At 45.1% G+C, this 15,938-nt stretch overlaps 1 protein-coding gene across 1 annotated transcript in view; it reads right to left on the minus strand.

Annotated features, from left to right (window-relative positions):
- PNLIPRP1 (pancreatic lipase-related protein 1) overlaps positions 1-15,938 on the minus strand; it is an 18,037-nt gene extending 2,099 nt beyond the window's left edge. Inside the window, 14 exon segments of the mRNA XM_010859286.1 lie at positions 2,988-3,155; positions 3,873-3,981; positions 6,183-6,215; positions 6,218-6,278; positions 6,280-6,312; positions 7,495-7,613; positions 9,362-9,481; positions 9,582-9,650; positions 9,653-9,703; positions 11,462-11,560; positions 12,305-12,440; positions 14,344-14,469; positions 14,795-14,949; positions 15,890-15,938. Of these exon segments, the coding sequence (XP_010857588.1) occupies positions 2,988-3,155; positions 3,873-3,981; positions 6,183-6,215; positions 6,218-6,278; positions 6,280-6,312; positions 7,495-7,613; positions 9,362-9,481; positions 9,582-9,650; positions 9,653-9,703; positions 11,462-11,560; positions 12,305-12,440; positions 14,344-14,469; positions 14,795-14,949; positions 15,890-15,938 (1,328 nt within the window).

Genomic DNA, 15,938 nt, shown 5'->3' on the forward strand with positions numbered 1-15,938 from the left:
CAGTTCTACTGTTGCTTCCTGACCTGCATACAGGTTTCTCAAGAGGCAGGTCAGGTGGTCTGGTATTCCCATCTCTTTCAGAATATTCCACAGTTTATTGTGATCCACACAGTCAAAGGCTTTAGCATAGTCAATAAAACAGAAATAGATGTTTTTATGGAACTCTCTCGCTTTTTCCATGATCCAACAGATGTTGGCAATTTGATCTCTGGTTACTCTGCCTTTTCTAGAACCAGTTTGAACATCTGGAAGTTCACGGTTCATGTATTGCTGAAGCCTGGCTTGGAGAATTTTGAGCATTACTTTACTATCGTGTGAGATGAGTGCAATTGTGTGGTAGTTTGAGCATTCTTTGGCATTGCCTTTCTTGGGATTGGAATGAAATCCGACCTTTTCCAGTCCTGTGGCCACTACTACTTTTTCAAATTTGCTGGCCTATTAAGTGCAGCACTTTCACAGCATCATCTTTCAGGATTTGAGATAGCTCAACTGGAATTCCATCACCTCCACTAGCTTTGTTCGTAGTGATGCTTTCTAAGGCCCACTTGACTTCACATTCCAGGATGTCTGGCTCTAGGTGAGTGATCACACCATTGTGATTATCTTGGTCGTGAAGATCTTTTTTGTACAGTTCTTCTGTGTATTCTTGCCATCTCTTCTTAACATCTGCTTCTGTTAGGTCCATACCATTTCTGTCCTTTATCAAGCCGATCTTTGCATGAAATGTCCCCTTGGTATCTATAATTTTCTTAAAGAGATCTCTAGTCTTTCCCATTCTGTTGTTTTCCTCTATTTCTTTGCACTGATCGCTGAGGAAGGCTTTCTTATCTCTCCTTGCTATTCTTTGGAACTCTGCATTCAGATGCTTATATCTTTCCTTTTCTCCTTTGCTTTTCGCTTCTCTTCTCTTCACAGCTATTTGTAAGCCCTCCCCAGACAGCCATTTTGCTTTTTTGCATTTCTTTTCCATGGGGATGGTCTTGATCCCTGTCTCCTGTACAATGTCACGAATCTCCGTCCATAGTTCATCAGGCACTCTGTCTATGAGATCTAGTCCCTTAAATCTATTTCTCACTCCCACTGTAAAATCATAAGGGATTTGATTTAGGCCATACCTGAATGGTCTAGTGGTTTTCCCTACTTTCTTCAATTTAAGTCTGAATGTGGCAATAAGGAGTTCATGATCTGAGCTAACCTAATCATCTTCTGGTCCTCTGCAGGGGAGGCCTGCCCTCAGCAGCCTGGCCTCCCCGTGCCCCTCTCATCCTCTGGGACCCTCTGCCTGCCTTCCCAGCCACTCTGTTTGGGCCCCTCATGGGAAGTTCTTATTGTGTAATTTGACCTTTTGCATGAATTGTAAGTCTAATTTGCCAACAGCTACATTGTTAAGCCCTCCAGAGCATCCTCCCCTCTGTCTTTGCATCCCCTTCCTGTACTCCTGGCATTCCTGGCACTTAAGTCAGAGAGGAAGGAAGGGAGGAGGCCATTGTTGTGGGGAGAGAGAAATAAAGGGGAGAAAGCTACATTTTTTTTTTTTTGACACCATGTCACTGGAGGGAATTCCTGTCAGCAGATTCCTTGGTAGGACTTGAAACCACAGTAACTTCCACATATTAACTAAAAATAATCTGAGGGATATCTGAGAGGAGGTTGGACCAAAGTCTTACTTTTCTTTGGTCTCCCAATTATTATTATTTTTTAAAATGTTACTTATTGGCTGTTTTCCCAACAGCAAAATATTTGAATAAGTTAATGAATTCAGCATTTTCATTCCCCAGACTAGTTGGTGAGGTTCGATCTTCCTATATTTAAAATATCTGATGTCCACCATCCAGCTTTTTTTGGAGATTCCCTCTGGAGTTGGCAGGTGGGGAAGCCACACACAGGCCTCTGGAGAGCTGAGGTGGCAGCTGATGGACTCAGGGCCTCAGGCATGGCCTCAAGCACATTCTGTTCCCTTTCTAGAAAGTGCAGAAAGACACTGTAGGGTCCATTGCCCTGGCTGGTTCAGTCTTATATTTTTTTTCCTTTCTCAGATCTACCTGTGAGCAAGTCATCTCCTGGGAACGCCTCGCCCTCACGTTGTAAAGATTCCAATGAGACCACATTCTTCTGACCTGATTTTAACCACATGGTCCCAGGATGCAGGCAATGGTTCTACTTCCTTACAGGGCCTGGGGAACTGGCCTTCAAGCCCCAGTGTTCTCTGGTGGGGCTAGCAGGGGAGGCCTCTGCTGCACCCCCGGCCTGCCCAGTGCTCCCCATCTGCCTCCTCGGTGCTGTGCTCTCTCTGAGAGGACCTTCTTGTTCTGCTGACCACCTGCCTGGGCCAGCCTCTCCATCCTCCCTTCAGAGAGACAAGGAGAACTTCACAGAGGTCATCCAGCCTCTGGACAGCTGTGAGTTCTGCCAACCCTGCTGTCCCTCTGCCCAGGGGAGGGACATTCTCTGGGGCCTGAGGTTAGTGACCCCACCAGACCTCCCAAACCTTAGTCAGTGACCAAGATCCCAGGAGCCCCTTTCCGCCAAGCCACACAGAGGTGTCCTCCTGGCTGGACTTGGGGTCCGAGCTATGGTCATTACCCCCATATCTCCCACAGCTGGGACAGTTTGGGACATCATGGGTCAGGATGAATATTCTGCAAATATGGACACCTCAGCTCTCTCTTGTCTCATCTCAAATTTTATATCTTTTGCTAAAACTGATTTCTTCTTCTATTGCTCTGAGCTTTCATGGATTGTCCCCTCTTTAACATGTAGCCATCCTCCAACCCATATTTATAACTTTATATCCCTCAGAAATTATTTCTTATTTCTCTTATTTTTCCTCCTCAGTTTTCACTGAAAGTGGAGCTGTATCATCTGTGCTTCCCAAAGAGAGTGCTGAGGACCCTGGCTGAACGTTAGCTGACCTTCCGGGGCGAGTTTCCATGACAAATGTAACTTTCTACAAACATCCTCAGGAGCAAGCCAGCAGAGACACTTACTCTGTCTGCTCCTCTCCCTTCTGTGCGGTGATCTTGGCTGCACCCACTTTGGGGAGGGTTGGGTTTATCACGTTGTTATTCCAAAGAAACTTGACTTTCTCAATTGTTCCAACATCAATATCTGAGTCAAACTCACCGGAAAGGGTGGAGCCTGGTTTGATAATCCCACTTGAAATAGAGGAATAGAAACATTCCCATTCACTGCAATAAGTTCTAATGAACATATAAGTCCCCGCCACTTTTCCCTACTCAAGATTAACTAGATAATTTTTCCAAATTAACTCTCAGATAAAGGTTAGAAAAATGAAAAACGCAGTTACAATGCCATCAGTCTCAAGCTACTATTTATTTTATTTTTGGCCATGCTACATGGCATGTGGGATCTTAGTTTCCCAACCGGGGATCGAACCTGTGCCCCCTGCACTGGCGGCTAGGAGTCTTAACCACTGGGCTATCAGGGAAGTTCCTCAAACTACTATTTAAATATTATTTCTTCAAATGTAAGTTCATTTATCTTCAAAACTTTGTTATAGAAAACCTTGTAATTCTTTCATATTTTTCTGGTCGAATTATTTGTGTAATAACAAGTTATCCACTTATTTTAACACAAAACACATGTGTGACTAGGCTAGTCAGAAAACATGATATCTGGGATAACATTAGATTTAATCTTAAAAAATCTTATCTATTGAGAAAGAAATAATTAAATGCCTGGATTTATAATAAAGAAAAGAACACTTGTTAGCAGAAATCTGAAATTAACTTCAGTACATAAAGTAAATAATTTAAAAGCCATTCAGAAGAATATGCCAAGCATGTCAGCGCATGCATATGAAAGCCTTGTGTATCACCATGTGAGAGATGGTGTCAAAAAAGGAAATTTACTTCAAGACATTGTATTGACGAGTGTTTCCCTTATTTCCAAACAAAGCAACTTTGATTTGACCAGTGGCTGTTCTTCCAGACAGTGTTATAGAAACGCCATATCTCCAGCCTGCACGGGGTATAGAAAAGAGTTCAGTCTATTCACGCGCAAGACAGTGGACCCACATCTCAGATCCCTGTTCCCCATTCCTTACATGGAGGCATTGAGATAGAAAGTTCCACATGTTAACCTACAACTGGAACTAGGCCCTAAAGAGAAGTACGCATCTGGCAGTGGCCCCACCCCAGTAAAGCGACCACTAGTCACATGTTGCTGCTTAAATTTAAATCCAAATTCAATAAAATTAAAAAAAAAAAAAACCCTCACTTTCCTTAGCCACATGGAAAGTGCTGAATTGCTACACATGGTTGATGGCTGCTGCGCTGGACCGCACAGAGCATCGCCACCACGAACTGGAGTTCTGTTGGGCAGCTCCCCTCTAGAAGGACAGCAGTGTGAGTGAAGGCAAAGGAGTGAGGGCTTGTCTCTGCATTTGAAAAGCAACTCGGGGTTCCGTCCTCAGAGTCTCAAGGGCCAAGCCTGTCTTTCCTTTGCCTCTCTGTGGCTTGAGCAGTCTCCAGCACAGAGGTCATCAAGATTTATATCTGAAGAGCTGTCTTGGCCCCCAGGAGCACACACACGTGCATACAAACTGGCACACCTATGACCACACATTCACACACATACCTAAGCACACACGTGCGTGCGTGCTAAGTCACTTCAGTTGTGTCCGAGTCTCTGAGACTCTATAGACTGTAGCCCACCAGGCTCCTCTGTCCAACGGATCCTCCAGGCAAGAACACTGGAGTGGGTTACCTTGCCCTCCTCCAGGTGCTCTTCCTGACCCAGGGATTGAATCCACATCTCTTATACCTCCTGCACTGGTAGGCAGGTTCTTTACCACTAGCACCACCTGGAAAACCCCATAAACACACACATACACACACATACACACATGTACACATACACCCACAGACTCATATACACATTCACATTCCCACGCGTGCACACATAGGAATGTAAACACACCCCCCCACACACACCCTTTGCCTAACTTCCACGTGTCCTTCAGGTCCGCAGAGGTGTTTTCTCTGCTCCTTCCTCTGGTCAAGGCTGTGTGCTCTGTCCCCTGATATCCCAGCAGCAATCTGCCAAGCCCAGTGCGCTTGGAGCTGCTTGCTCACTTTCCATCTTCTCTGCTGCATTATAAATTCCATACTAGAGTGTTTACATCCTCCCTGCACCCCCTACGTCTAGCACAGTCTGTGGTCCATAAATAAATGTTAGTTGAGGAATGAATATATGGCTTTTGAATGTTTAATTTGTTGTTTTAAAATATGGGCATGTATTTCATGCATCACCACATCTGAAGAAGGATTGATTCATCAATGTCTTTTTAAATAAATATGTATACAGTGATGGAAATATTCCCTGTCTTGATTGTGGAGATGGCTACATGACTATTCATTTATCAAAACCCACAGAACCAGCTATACACCACAAAGGCTGACTTTTGCTGTACATAAATTATATCTCAATAAACCTGACTTAAAGTACTATATAAGACTTGTATTATATTTATGTATTTGTATATACACAGTCTCTCTCTCTTTTTTATTTACGGTGCAACATCTTAAGGAACTTTCATAGGGCAGGTTGGCACAAAGTGGCTGAAACATGTCCATATCTACCCTTTGTCTGAGCTCATTCAGCTGAATTTGGAGAGAAATTACCCCTTTTCTGATCCCTATTCACCCTCCACCAAACAGTCACCCCTCCCCCACACCCATGATCAAGAGGGACACGTGGACAGAAGGCTGGAAATGGAGAGACTGGAGTTGGGCTTCTAAGTGGGCTGGACAGGCAAAGAGTTGGTATCAAATAAATTTTGAATGAATCGGAAAACAGATGTGGATAAGACAGTTTTTATGATGAAAAGAACAAAAGATTGTGGAGTGGCAAAAATTCAAAGAAGATGGCCACAGAAACATGTAAATCACTGTTAGCCCATTAGCCATGCTATTTGCATGAGCTCATTTTATGTAGAAATAAACTGGAAGTAAAGCAGACTCTTTCTAAATTCTCAGTGAGTCTTAAATGGGGTAGTTTGAGTGGATGTGTCCTTTTACTAAGATAAAATGTACCCACAAATATTTCATGTTATTTATGTTTATATTTATTAGCATTTATTTATTATTTATTAGTATTCATATTTACGTAAAACAGAAACCAAACCTTTACCAGGGCAGGAAAGTGACAACACAACTTACGAGTAAATTTGCTGGAATCTCCTGTGTTCACGTGAACTTCTGCTGCTCCTCACATGTCTTGCCAGCAAATCTGCCAGCAGAGTGTCCCATCTGTGGGACACCCTTCATCTGGACAGGGGAAGCACTTGTTCTAATGAGAAAGATGGACCTGGCTGTAAGGTATGCTTGTCTTGCTATGATCCAGCCATCTTACGGGCAATGTTCTATAGTCTGAGTTTCCTCTTTTATAACTGGAAAGAGATTGGAGTAGATGGTCTCTAAACTACCTTCATCTAGGGTGTGGTACCCAAACCTGAGGCACATCATGTTAGAACTACTTCAGGAGGTTCAGAAAATATTGATGCCTAGACCCCAGGTTAGATAAAATATGGCTTTCATCAAGCGGTATGCTGGTGAATGATTAATAGGCAACACTGGAACAAAAAGTCTTTTGTAATGTCTACCAATTTCCATGCTATAAATACTGACTGTGGCCAGTTTCAGGCTACCAACATGATGTCACTGAATGGGGAGCTGGGGAGAGATGGTCACACCAGGCTCCAGGGTATCATTTCTTCTGTCTCTCTTGTTGCCAGCTGCACGAGACACAATACCCCACCCCCAGCCCCCAGCCTGGCACCCAACTTTCCTGCTCTCTGGTGTGTATATTCTTCTCTCACACATTCTACTTTTGTTCTGCTTTAGTCAGAAATCTGCACTCCTTCTCCTCCTTCTAAAATCTATGATTTTCCAAGCAAGATTCAAACTTTGCCTCCAGCAGGAAGCCTTCCTAGATCACTGAATTGATTGCTCTACTCTCTGATTTCCCAGAATCTTCCTCTCCCATGTGACTCTTCTAGAATTGTAGCCACCTCCTGCTTAAAGGTTTTTTCCCCTCCGCTCCACGGAGGGGTTCACTCCACATGAACTCTGACATGCAGTGCCAAAAAAAATTAGGGATGATCAGAAACTGGTGACGGAGAAGGCAATGGCACCCCACTCCAGTACGCTTGCCTGGAAAATCCCATGGACAGAGGAGCCTGGTAGCCTGCGGTCCATGGGGTCGCAAAGAGTCGGACACGACTGAGCGACTTCACTTTCACTTTTCACTTTCATGCACTGGAGAAGGAAATGGCAACCCACTCCAGTGTTCTTGCCTGGAGAATCCCAGGAATGGGGGAGCTTGGTGGTCTGCCGTCTAAGGGGTCGCACAGAGTCGGACACGACTGAAGCGACTTAGCAACAGCAGCAGAAACTGGTGAAGAGTACTGCAGACCCCAACACAGCAGGACAACAGCACCACTGTGGGACTCAAGGTGGGATAACATCTTACAGACTCAAAGTCCCTGTAGCAAGCACAGGGGTATCCGGTGAATCCATTGGGATTGAGGATGCTTTCCGAGTAGTACTTATAGCTTCTCAAGTGACTGCAAGCCACGAAGTCCCAGGTTCCTGGGGAAGTAAAGGAGGAAGTCTGCACAGGTGGCCGGGGTCCTGTGACAACTTCTCTGCCTTTCCCTCCAAGTGGGACGGGACTATATATTCAGAAATGTAAGATAAGTCCAAAATCCAGACACAAAATGACAGTTAACATAGAAAGCCTGCTTTCTGATTGCTGGGCAATGTTTTGAACTCTTCACGTGTATTGTCCCTATAACCCTCACCTTTCTTCAGGTGTTTCCCTAGTGGCCCAGATAGTAAAGAATCTGCCTGCAACGCAGGAGATCCACGTTCGATCCCGGGATCAGGAATATCCCCTGGAGAAGGGAATGGCAACCCACTCCAGTATCCTTGCCTGTCCATGGGATTTCCATGGACAAGAGTGGTGGCTCTCATGCAAACAGGGTTTCCCACGGCTAGAGGGGCCTGGTGGGCTACCGTCCACGGGGTCGCAAAGAGTCAGACATGACTGAGCAATTAACACTTTCACTTTTCTTCAAAGATGGGTAACACCCATCCTTAATTACAGAAAGTCATATAGACTCCAGCCTCAGGTTTCAGATTTCAGCTAGGAGCCGTGGAGCTGGGATTTAAACCCAAGCCTCTCTGGTGCTGGAGCCCAGGCCTCTAACCTCTGTGCTGTCCCGTGTTCCAGGCACCAGGTTGGAGGTTCTTGAGGATACAATCAGATGTGACATGACCTCCCAGACATGACAAAAGCAGGGCAAGGACATTCTCATGACATAGGCAAATAAAAAGGAAGGCTGAATGGCTTTAGGTGTCTTTATGTGAGCACCCTTTCACTCTCAGGATATCTTGCTCCTTCTTAGAAACTTCCTTAGCCCCTAAAAACTCTTGCCAAGTGGTCGCTGTCATAGCACACCTTCAGGACCTGGCCTGAACGTGCTTCGTTGGTACTGATGGAGAGTCTAGGCTACTCTATTCTCTCAAAGCCTCATAAAGCCATGAAAGACAAACACTTTGGTCCTCAGCCCTAACGTTTGTTTTGACGGTGTCCATCCCTGCCAAGTCATTACGCTCACATTCAATAAAAATATTGCATCATTTGTGGGGCCAAATGATGAGTCTGGCTCAAAATTTCACCTATTCATTGTCATTCTGACTTCATCTGATAGGAGAGCTATATCTGAACGATGCCCTTAATCCCGGTTGCTGACCATTGATAAAAAACAGCCACATTGAGTAGCAAGTCTCTGCTCTGACCTTCATTACTTGTGATTGCTTCTTATTGCTGTCCCAACATAGAAGAGCAGTGACTCTCATGCAAACGGGTTTGCCATGGACACAATTGGGAATATTCCCATTTTATCCATGGAATTGAAGCCAGTTATATAAGCTTGAACCATATCATAAGCAAGAACTGGTAGAAAAATTCTCTTTAAGTCAGGATAGTTACTTTTATGATATTTCCTTCATTAGGTAGTTATCAGTTGACTGTTTGAGTTAACAGCTCTAAGAAGTGGTTTTGTAAACCTTTGTTGCTTGTTCACTCCAGGACACCCACAACAATATTTTAAGGAAATAACAACCAGCAGAGCTGAGATATAACAAATGAAACATGGCTGTATTTTTAAGAATAAGATCTAGAAGAAAAAAAAAGATCTAGAAGGGGAGATCTTATTTATATTCTAGAAGGGGAGATCTGTTTTTAAAGAACAGTGTGTTTTATTGTTAAGCTTTGCTGTGGGAATGGCATTGATCCCCAGGGAAGTGGTTCCCCCACTCTGTTCAGCCTTTACCTGCCCAGATGCCATCTAGGTCTATGATCTGCGACAGGGCATTCTTCCTGCATCCGGGCATTTCCTCTCTTCCATCTGGGAAGAAGTCAAGGTGACCCACCTGTTGTTTCGTTCCAAAGCCTGAAATATTTAGAACAGCGGTGAGCTTTTCCTCATGCAGGTCTCTCCTGCTGAAAACACGATTGCAAAGTGCTTGCAGCTGGAACATTGCAGGGCTCACCCATGAATGGGATCAGGGGAGCTGCATCCCTGTGGATCACATCAACAAAGCCAGCATCGGAGGGGCCGGTCGGACCTCTTCAGGAGCACCCTCGAAATTGTCTTCTACAGGGTCCAACCCCGAAAGAGATGGCCAGTTCTGTGCACAGTAGGTTTGACTGTAGGTGCCAGCAAGATGGAGGTTGTACAGTTGCCAAGGTTGTGCACTCCCCAACTCGAGGGATACCCTGGAGCTGTGCAGTGCCATGGCCAGGGTATGAAATGTGGAGCCATCAAGTCTCTATGATGCTTATTACTAGAACGTGCCTGCATAGAGAAGGGCAGGTGAACAAAGAAATTCAGATTTTGTTTAGGAAAGGATTTATTTTTTTCTACAACAGATTCTCCCACTTCCTTGTATATCTTTCTTCTTCAGCTTTCTCTTTCCCTTTGCAAGTTTGAAGGGAAAAGGGGAGAAGTAGTAAGGTATCCTGATTCAAAACACAGATTCTGGGACTAGGATGCATGCATGTGTGCGTTTATGCGAAGTCACTTCAGTCATGTCCAACTCTTTGCGACCCTATGGACCATAGCCTGTCAGGCTCCTCTGTCCATGGGATTCTCCAGGCAAGAATAGTGGAGTGGGTTGCCATGCCCTCCTCCAGTGGAATCTTCCCGATGGGGGGATTGGACCCAATTATGTCTCCTGTATTGGCAGGCAAATTCTTTACCACTAGCACCATCTGGGAAGCCCTCTGGGACTAGGATGCCTGGCTCCAAAGCCCTGCTTGGCTATTTCTTGAGCAAGTTGCATGACCTTGGGTGAATCACTGACTTTTTCTATGCCTCAGTTTCCCCATTTATAAAATAGGGGTAATAATTCAGCTAGGATAATATTAAATGAGATAGGATATGTAGCATTTAGCAAAGTGCCTGGCACATTGTTATGGGTGTGTAAGTAAATATTTAGTATTATTTTTCCCTGACTATATGGCGGTGCTTGTGGCAAAGCCTTCCAGGCTCTTTAGGGTCTCAAAGAGTTGGACACTACTGACTATATCTCCTTCTCGACAGGACTCCTGGATTTAACAGTTGTCTTTGAAGATTTTATCAGAGAAGCTGTAAAGACATGAACATAACTGTCTCTTGAAAATAAATGGTAGGGTTCTTATAAAGGTAGAGACTTGCTTAAGCCATAAGATAGGAGAACCGGGACTGAGGGTCAGTTCTATCACTGATTAGATGTGTGACCTTGGGCAAGTCATTTGCTTCCCTCAGCCTTTTTCTTTAGTTCTGAGGATTAAATGAGAAAAATGTAAAGCACTTTGCAAAGTATTTGGGATAAGTAGGCACTTAATCTATGCTTACTATAATAGTTATATTAGCTTCATAATGATTATATTACATTGATGTAATTTGTTGTTATAATTTAAAAGCTTTGCTTGGGTTAAAAGGATGCTTTTGGTATGATGGTGACAGTATTTCTTCTGCCAACGAAGGCAGTGGAATTTTTGTGTTCTCTTCTGCCCTTGATTTCAGAGAAGGGGAGAATGACGACATGGATCCTTCTTAATTGTGTTTGCTCATGTTCATCTCAGTCTTGCTCTGCATCTTCCTGGGTGCCCAGTCCTGCTAAGAGAACCACACCAACAGAAAACATGGATCTAGAGAGGAGGAATGCGGACAAAGTGGAGGAAGCAGAGGGAAGAAAGCCACTACCTCCCCTGCCACAAAGATAGGCTTCTGAGGAACTTCCCAAAATGTTCTGTGCAGACTCTAGCCAGCTCTGCCACAGCCAAGGGGACAGACTCCTTGGGGCCAGCTCCAAGCTAGGGAGTCTTGTATCATGTCCTGGGGCTACTGGGGACAAAACCTGGGGCCTTGGCCCTCGAGTCCTATCTGTAATCCTGCCCAGGCCTGGAGTTTGTCTCCCTGCCTCTCCCGCCACATGGGCCCCCAGGCTGTGGCCAATGAGGTGGGAAGGTGAGTAGCTGTAGTTCGACTGGAGAGGGAAGATTATATCGTCAGGATATTTCTCTGCTGTGCTTTTTGCAAACCTAAAGCCATTACTCCTCTGCTGAAAACCTTCCACTGCCATTAGAATGAAACCCAACTCATTACAAAAGCCTCAGAGCTTTCCTGACTCAACACCTATTTTTCTAGACTCTTTTTCTACCCAAAGTTTTTGTGGAACTTTCAGTTCCTCAAATATGTTGTATTTGGGTCTGCTTTCAACTTCTCTACCTGTTGTCATCCACAGCTTAGCCATCAGCTCTCAACTTAGATGTCTGTTTCTGGGAGACATCCTTAATTATGGCCCCCCTCTCCAGACTAAATTCACTGACCCCCATGTGCTCCTATAAAGCCTTGTAGCTACCCCGGCCTATTCCCACATCAGAACCCTGATCACACCCTATTGTTACTGTAAACTCCCCCAGGGCCTGGACCTCAGTTGTCCTCTTTACATCCTGGCAGAGCTCCTGACACTGTGCTCCTAAATACTGGATGGACAAACAGACAACACAAAGCTCGAAGTGTTCACACCCGCTGGTCTCAGAGATGTTCACCCAAATGTACTTGTTCACTATGTCTACAGATCCACAGCACCTCGACTCACAGTGAGTTTTAGGAGTCAGACTCTGAGAGAGCTATCAATTATATTTCCTCTTTAAACACAGAACCCTCAGTTGCATCTTTGCACAGAGACCAGCCGTGTCACCTCCTCTGCAGCCCGGCCATCACTCCCCTTGAGCATGGCCAGCGTCTGGGCTACCTGGGCGCCCACCGCGCGCACATTGTTGGCGGCCTGAGTGTAAGTGGTCTGGGAGCCTCTCTTCCAGGCCACACAGATGTAGTTCACCTCCTCCACCTCAAACACATTCTGGTGTTGGAGAGACTCCAGGGGGTTATCATGGGGCTTAGGAATCCACATCCAACCAGGGCTCAGAAATAGTCCCTGAGAGTTACCACTGGCCATCTTTCTGTCCTTCCTAGCAGGGGCACTGGGATGAACTTGACTTTGTTAGGAATCCTGTTGCCAACAGGAATTATCCCTCGGGGGGTATGTTATGAGAAAGGCAAATTAGTTTTCTCTCTAGTTTGTAGATTAATTAAAAGCTGACCACTCTGGTTTTCTTTGACCAGATTCAGTAAGGTTGATTCAGTAAGGTGGATAAAACCAGGGCATCATTTAAAGAGCCCTGTTGAGCAAAGAAAAGGTCTCAAGTGCATTCAGTCTCTGGAAGCCGGGGTCTAACTGACTTTGTGGATTTGACCACTAGGGGTCCTTTTAGCCCCTTGACAAAGCCTGGGCTTGCTCCACCCCAGGCTACAGGGCACTAAGTAAGTTCTAAGGTGGGAGGCAAGGGTCACTATTTTTAGAGTTAAGATAGCATAGTATTTCACAGAAGAAAGACACACTGCAGATATTTGAAAAATAGAATTGTACTGATTTAAAATATATTGGAGAATTCTGAAAGGGAAACTTCTTCCTGGATGTCACAGGAACTGATATATGCTTAGAAGTTCTGCCAGGGAAGACATAGGACCAGATTGAGTCTAAAATGGTGCTGTAAATTAAAAATCCATCAAGAATCTTTTCACATGCATGATACTAGTATGTGTGATCACACACACAAATACCAACAGTTGTTTTCTCAGGACCTTTATTTCTAAAGCAGCCCTGAGGAATCTCTTACAAACTTGGAGAATTTAGAGTATAAACTGTATCTTACAGTCTACACATTAAGATACTTATTAATGATTGGACAGAAGCGATACTAAGAGTTAAATACATGGTAAAAACCGAGGTCAAATGCAGAATGATTTCACTTTTCAGGGTTTGTGACTTTTCCTGTTGACAATTTAGGTTGGAGTTATTAATGTGTGTGTGGAAGGCAGGCTGTTAGGATAAATTCTTAGGTGTCAGAAAAACATTAAATCAGTGAACACAAGACAAGAAGGCATGGATGGTATATTATGTGTGTGTTTGTGTGCCTTTGCACATGTATGCTTGTGTGTATGTGTACATGTGCGTGTGTGCATGTGTACATATGTGTGTTATTCCATTGTCTGTCCTTCTGACCTAAAGACACTCTATTACAGTGGGCTTTGGCACTTTCTATTCTGCAGTTTAGTGCAAAGGCTTCCCAGGTGATGAAGCAAGAGAGACGGGTTCAATCCCTGAGTAGGGAAGATCCCCTGGAGGAGGAAACGATAACCCACTGCAGTATTCTTGCTTGGGAAATCCCATGGACAGAGGAGCCTGGCCGGCTACAGTCCATAGGGTCACAAAGAGTCGGACACGAGAATCTGTGAGCAACTAAGCATGCACACATTCTGCCATTTTGGACTCCTGGTCAGCCTTAGCTCCTCGTATCTCAAATAAACAGTCATAGCACATATCTCTGACTCTTAGGGAAGTGGGAAAGAACTGAACAAAAAGAACATAATCCCTCATCTATGGAAATACAAAGTAGCCTCACTGAAACGAAGCAGACAACATTTAGGCATAATCTAATCAGAAATGAGAGGGTGGAAGTGATTGCTCACAGAGCAAATGCCATTGCTTCAGGCTACTGATGCAGTCCAGAAATGTGGAAAGGGCTTTTTATTTTTGTGAAGAGGCGTTTTAATTTCGTAGTAAAACCTCAATATGTCAGGGTTTCCTGTTTCCAAGTTCACTAATTGAGATTGCATAAAGGGAGGTGGAGGCATTCACGGGAAGGAAGGGCAGATGCCCGGGGCACAGGCCACAGGCCACAGGGGTTAGAGCCGGGCCCTACCTTGCACTTGTCTACCAGCCAGCTCTCATCTCCCTTGTCTATGAAGCCATGGATGACGAACCGGGTCTTCTTGGCTATTTGGAAATTGGACGCCTCAATCGTTGATGGATCAGAAGCAAGGAGAATCTGTGACAAACACAGAAGGGTTCCATGTTTTTGTAGCCCAGCCACTTTGGCCTGTCTCTTTCTGCCCCATTTCTGCCTGTTCCAATGCCACAGACCAGAATCACATAACCAGCTAGAGGTTCTGACAAAAGGGAACCATTCATTCAAGCCATTTTTTTTTTTTTTTTTTACCAGCGACCTACTCTGTCCAGGTCTGGCTAGGCCTGGGGGAGCAGCTGGTAGGATGGGGTGGAGGAGGAGGGTACAGGAATAAGGAACCTCTGGTCCCCGCATAGACACAGCCGCTCACTCCTTTACAACAACGTTAGAATAGTAGAGGTCTCACTTGAAAGTTGTTTGGGTTCTTGTTGGTGTAGAGCAGGAGGCGGGTGCCAACCTTCTCCGGGCTCCAGGGGAGAATTTTCAAGGGCCTTATTGCAGCCCCAGCCCAGGGCTTGGAGTCAGAGAAGCACCCGATAGAATCATAGCAAACTTTGTTTCCTGGAGAGAAATGATGACTACTCAGAGATTAGCTCCCAAGGCTAGGCTGGTCACTCCCCGGCTTGGGGACAGGCTGAAGACCAGGCAGTCTTGCCTCAGCTCCATCTCCTGGCCCCCATGCCCGTCTTCTGATTAGGGACCTGTCCCACTGAATCCCACAGAGACCTCTCTGCCTCGAACCACCAGCAAAACTTAAAAGTTCTGTGTTCCCTAGAGCCTGTTATATAGAGTGTTATGAGTCAGAAAAACAACAACTAGTATTGTACATTAACACATATACATGGAATCTAGAAAAATTGTACTGGTGAACCTATTTGCAGGGCAGAAACAGAGAGGCGGACATGGAGAACAGACTTGTGGGCACAGAGGGGAAGGAGAGGGGAGGAATTTCGAGAGTAGCACTGAGATATGCACGCTACCATGTGCAAACTACATAGCAAGTGGAAGCAGCTACAGCACGGGGAGCTCAGCTAGGCACTCTGTGATGACCCAGAGGCCAGAGGGAGGGGATATATGTATACTTACAGCTGATTCACATTGTCGTACAGCGGAAACCAACACAACAATGTAAAGCAATTCCTTTGAATTAAAAAAAAAAAATTCTATCCCAAGAGCTTCAGATGTGTTTATTTGACTACTAATATGATAACAGGCAGTGGTCAGTCAATATGTTAACCCAGACAAGGATTTAATGCTTTATCTGGAAAAGTCTGGCCTCGGGCACCCTGGGCATAAAGGTGGGCTGATGATAGATGCCCTGAGGCAGGTCCCCCACAAACTGCCTCCTCTCCCAGGCACTGGGGCAGCCCTGTCCGCCTCTCTGTGGAACCTTGGAGCTGTCTGGAGCTGCTGGAAGCCCAGCCATGGCTGAGGTTTCTCTGGCCAGTGCTGAGATGATGAGTTTATGTCCTTCCCAAAAGGTAGGTGGGATGTTTCTTACCTTTGGCTGCTCCCAGCAGGAAAAGAGCAATTGTCCAAATACTCACCAT

Source organism: Bison bison, unplaced genomic scaffold (genome assembly GCF_000754665.1).
Source record: "Bison bison bison isolate TAMUID 2011002044 unplaced genomic scaffold, Bison_UMD1.0 scf7180017864456, whole genome shotgun sequence".
Taxonomy (NCBI): domain Eukaryota; kingdom Metazoa; phylum Chordata; class Mammalia; order Artiodactyla; family Bovidae; genus Bison; species Bison bison.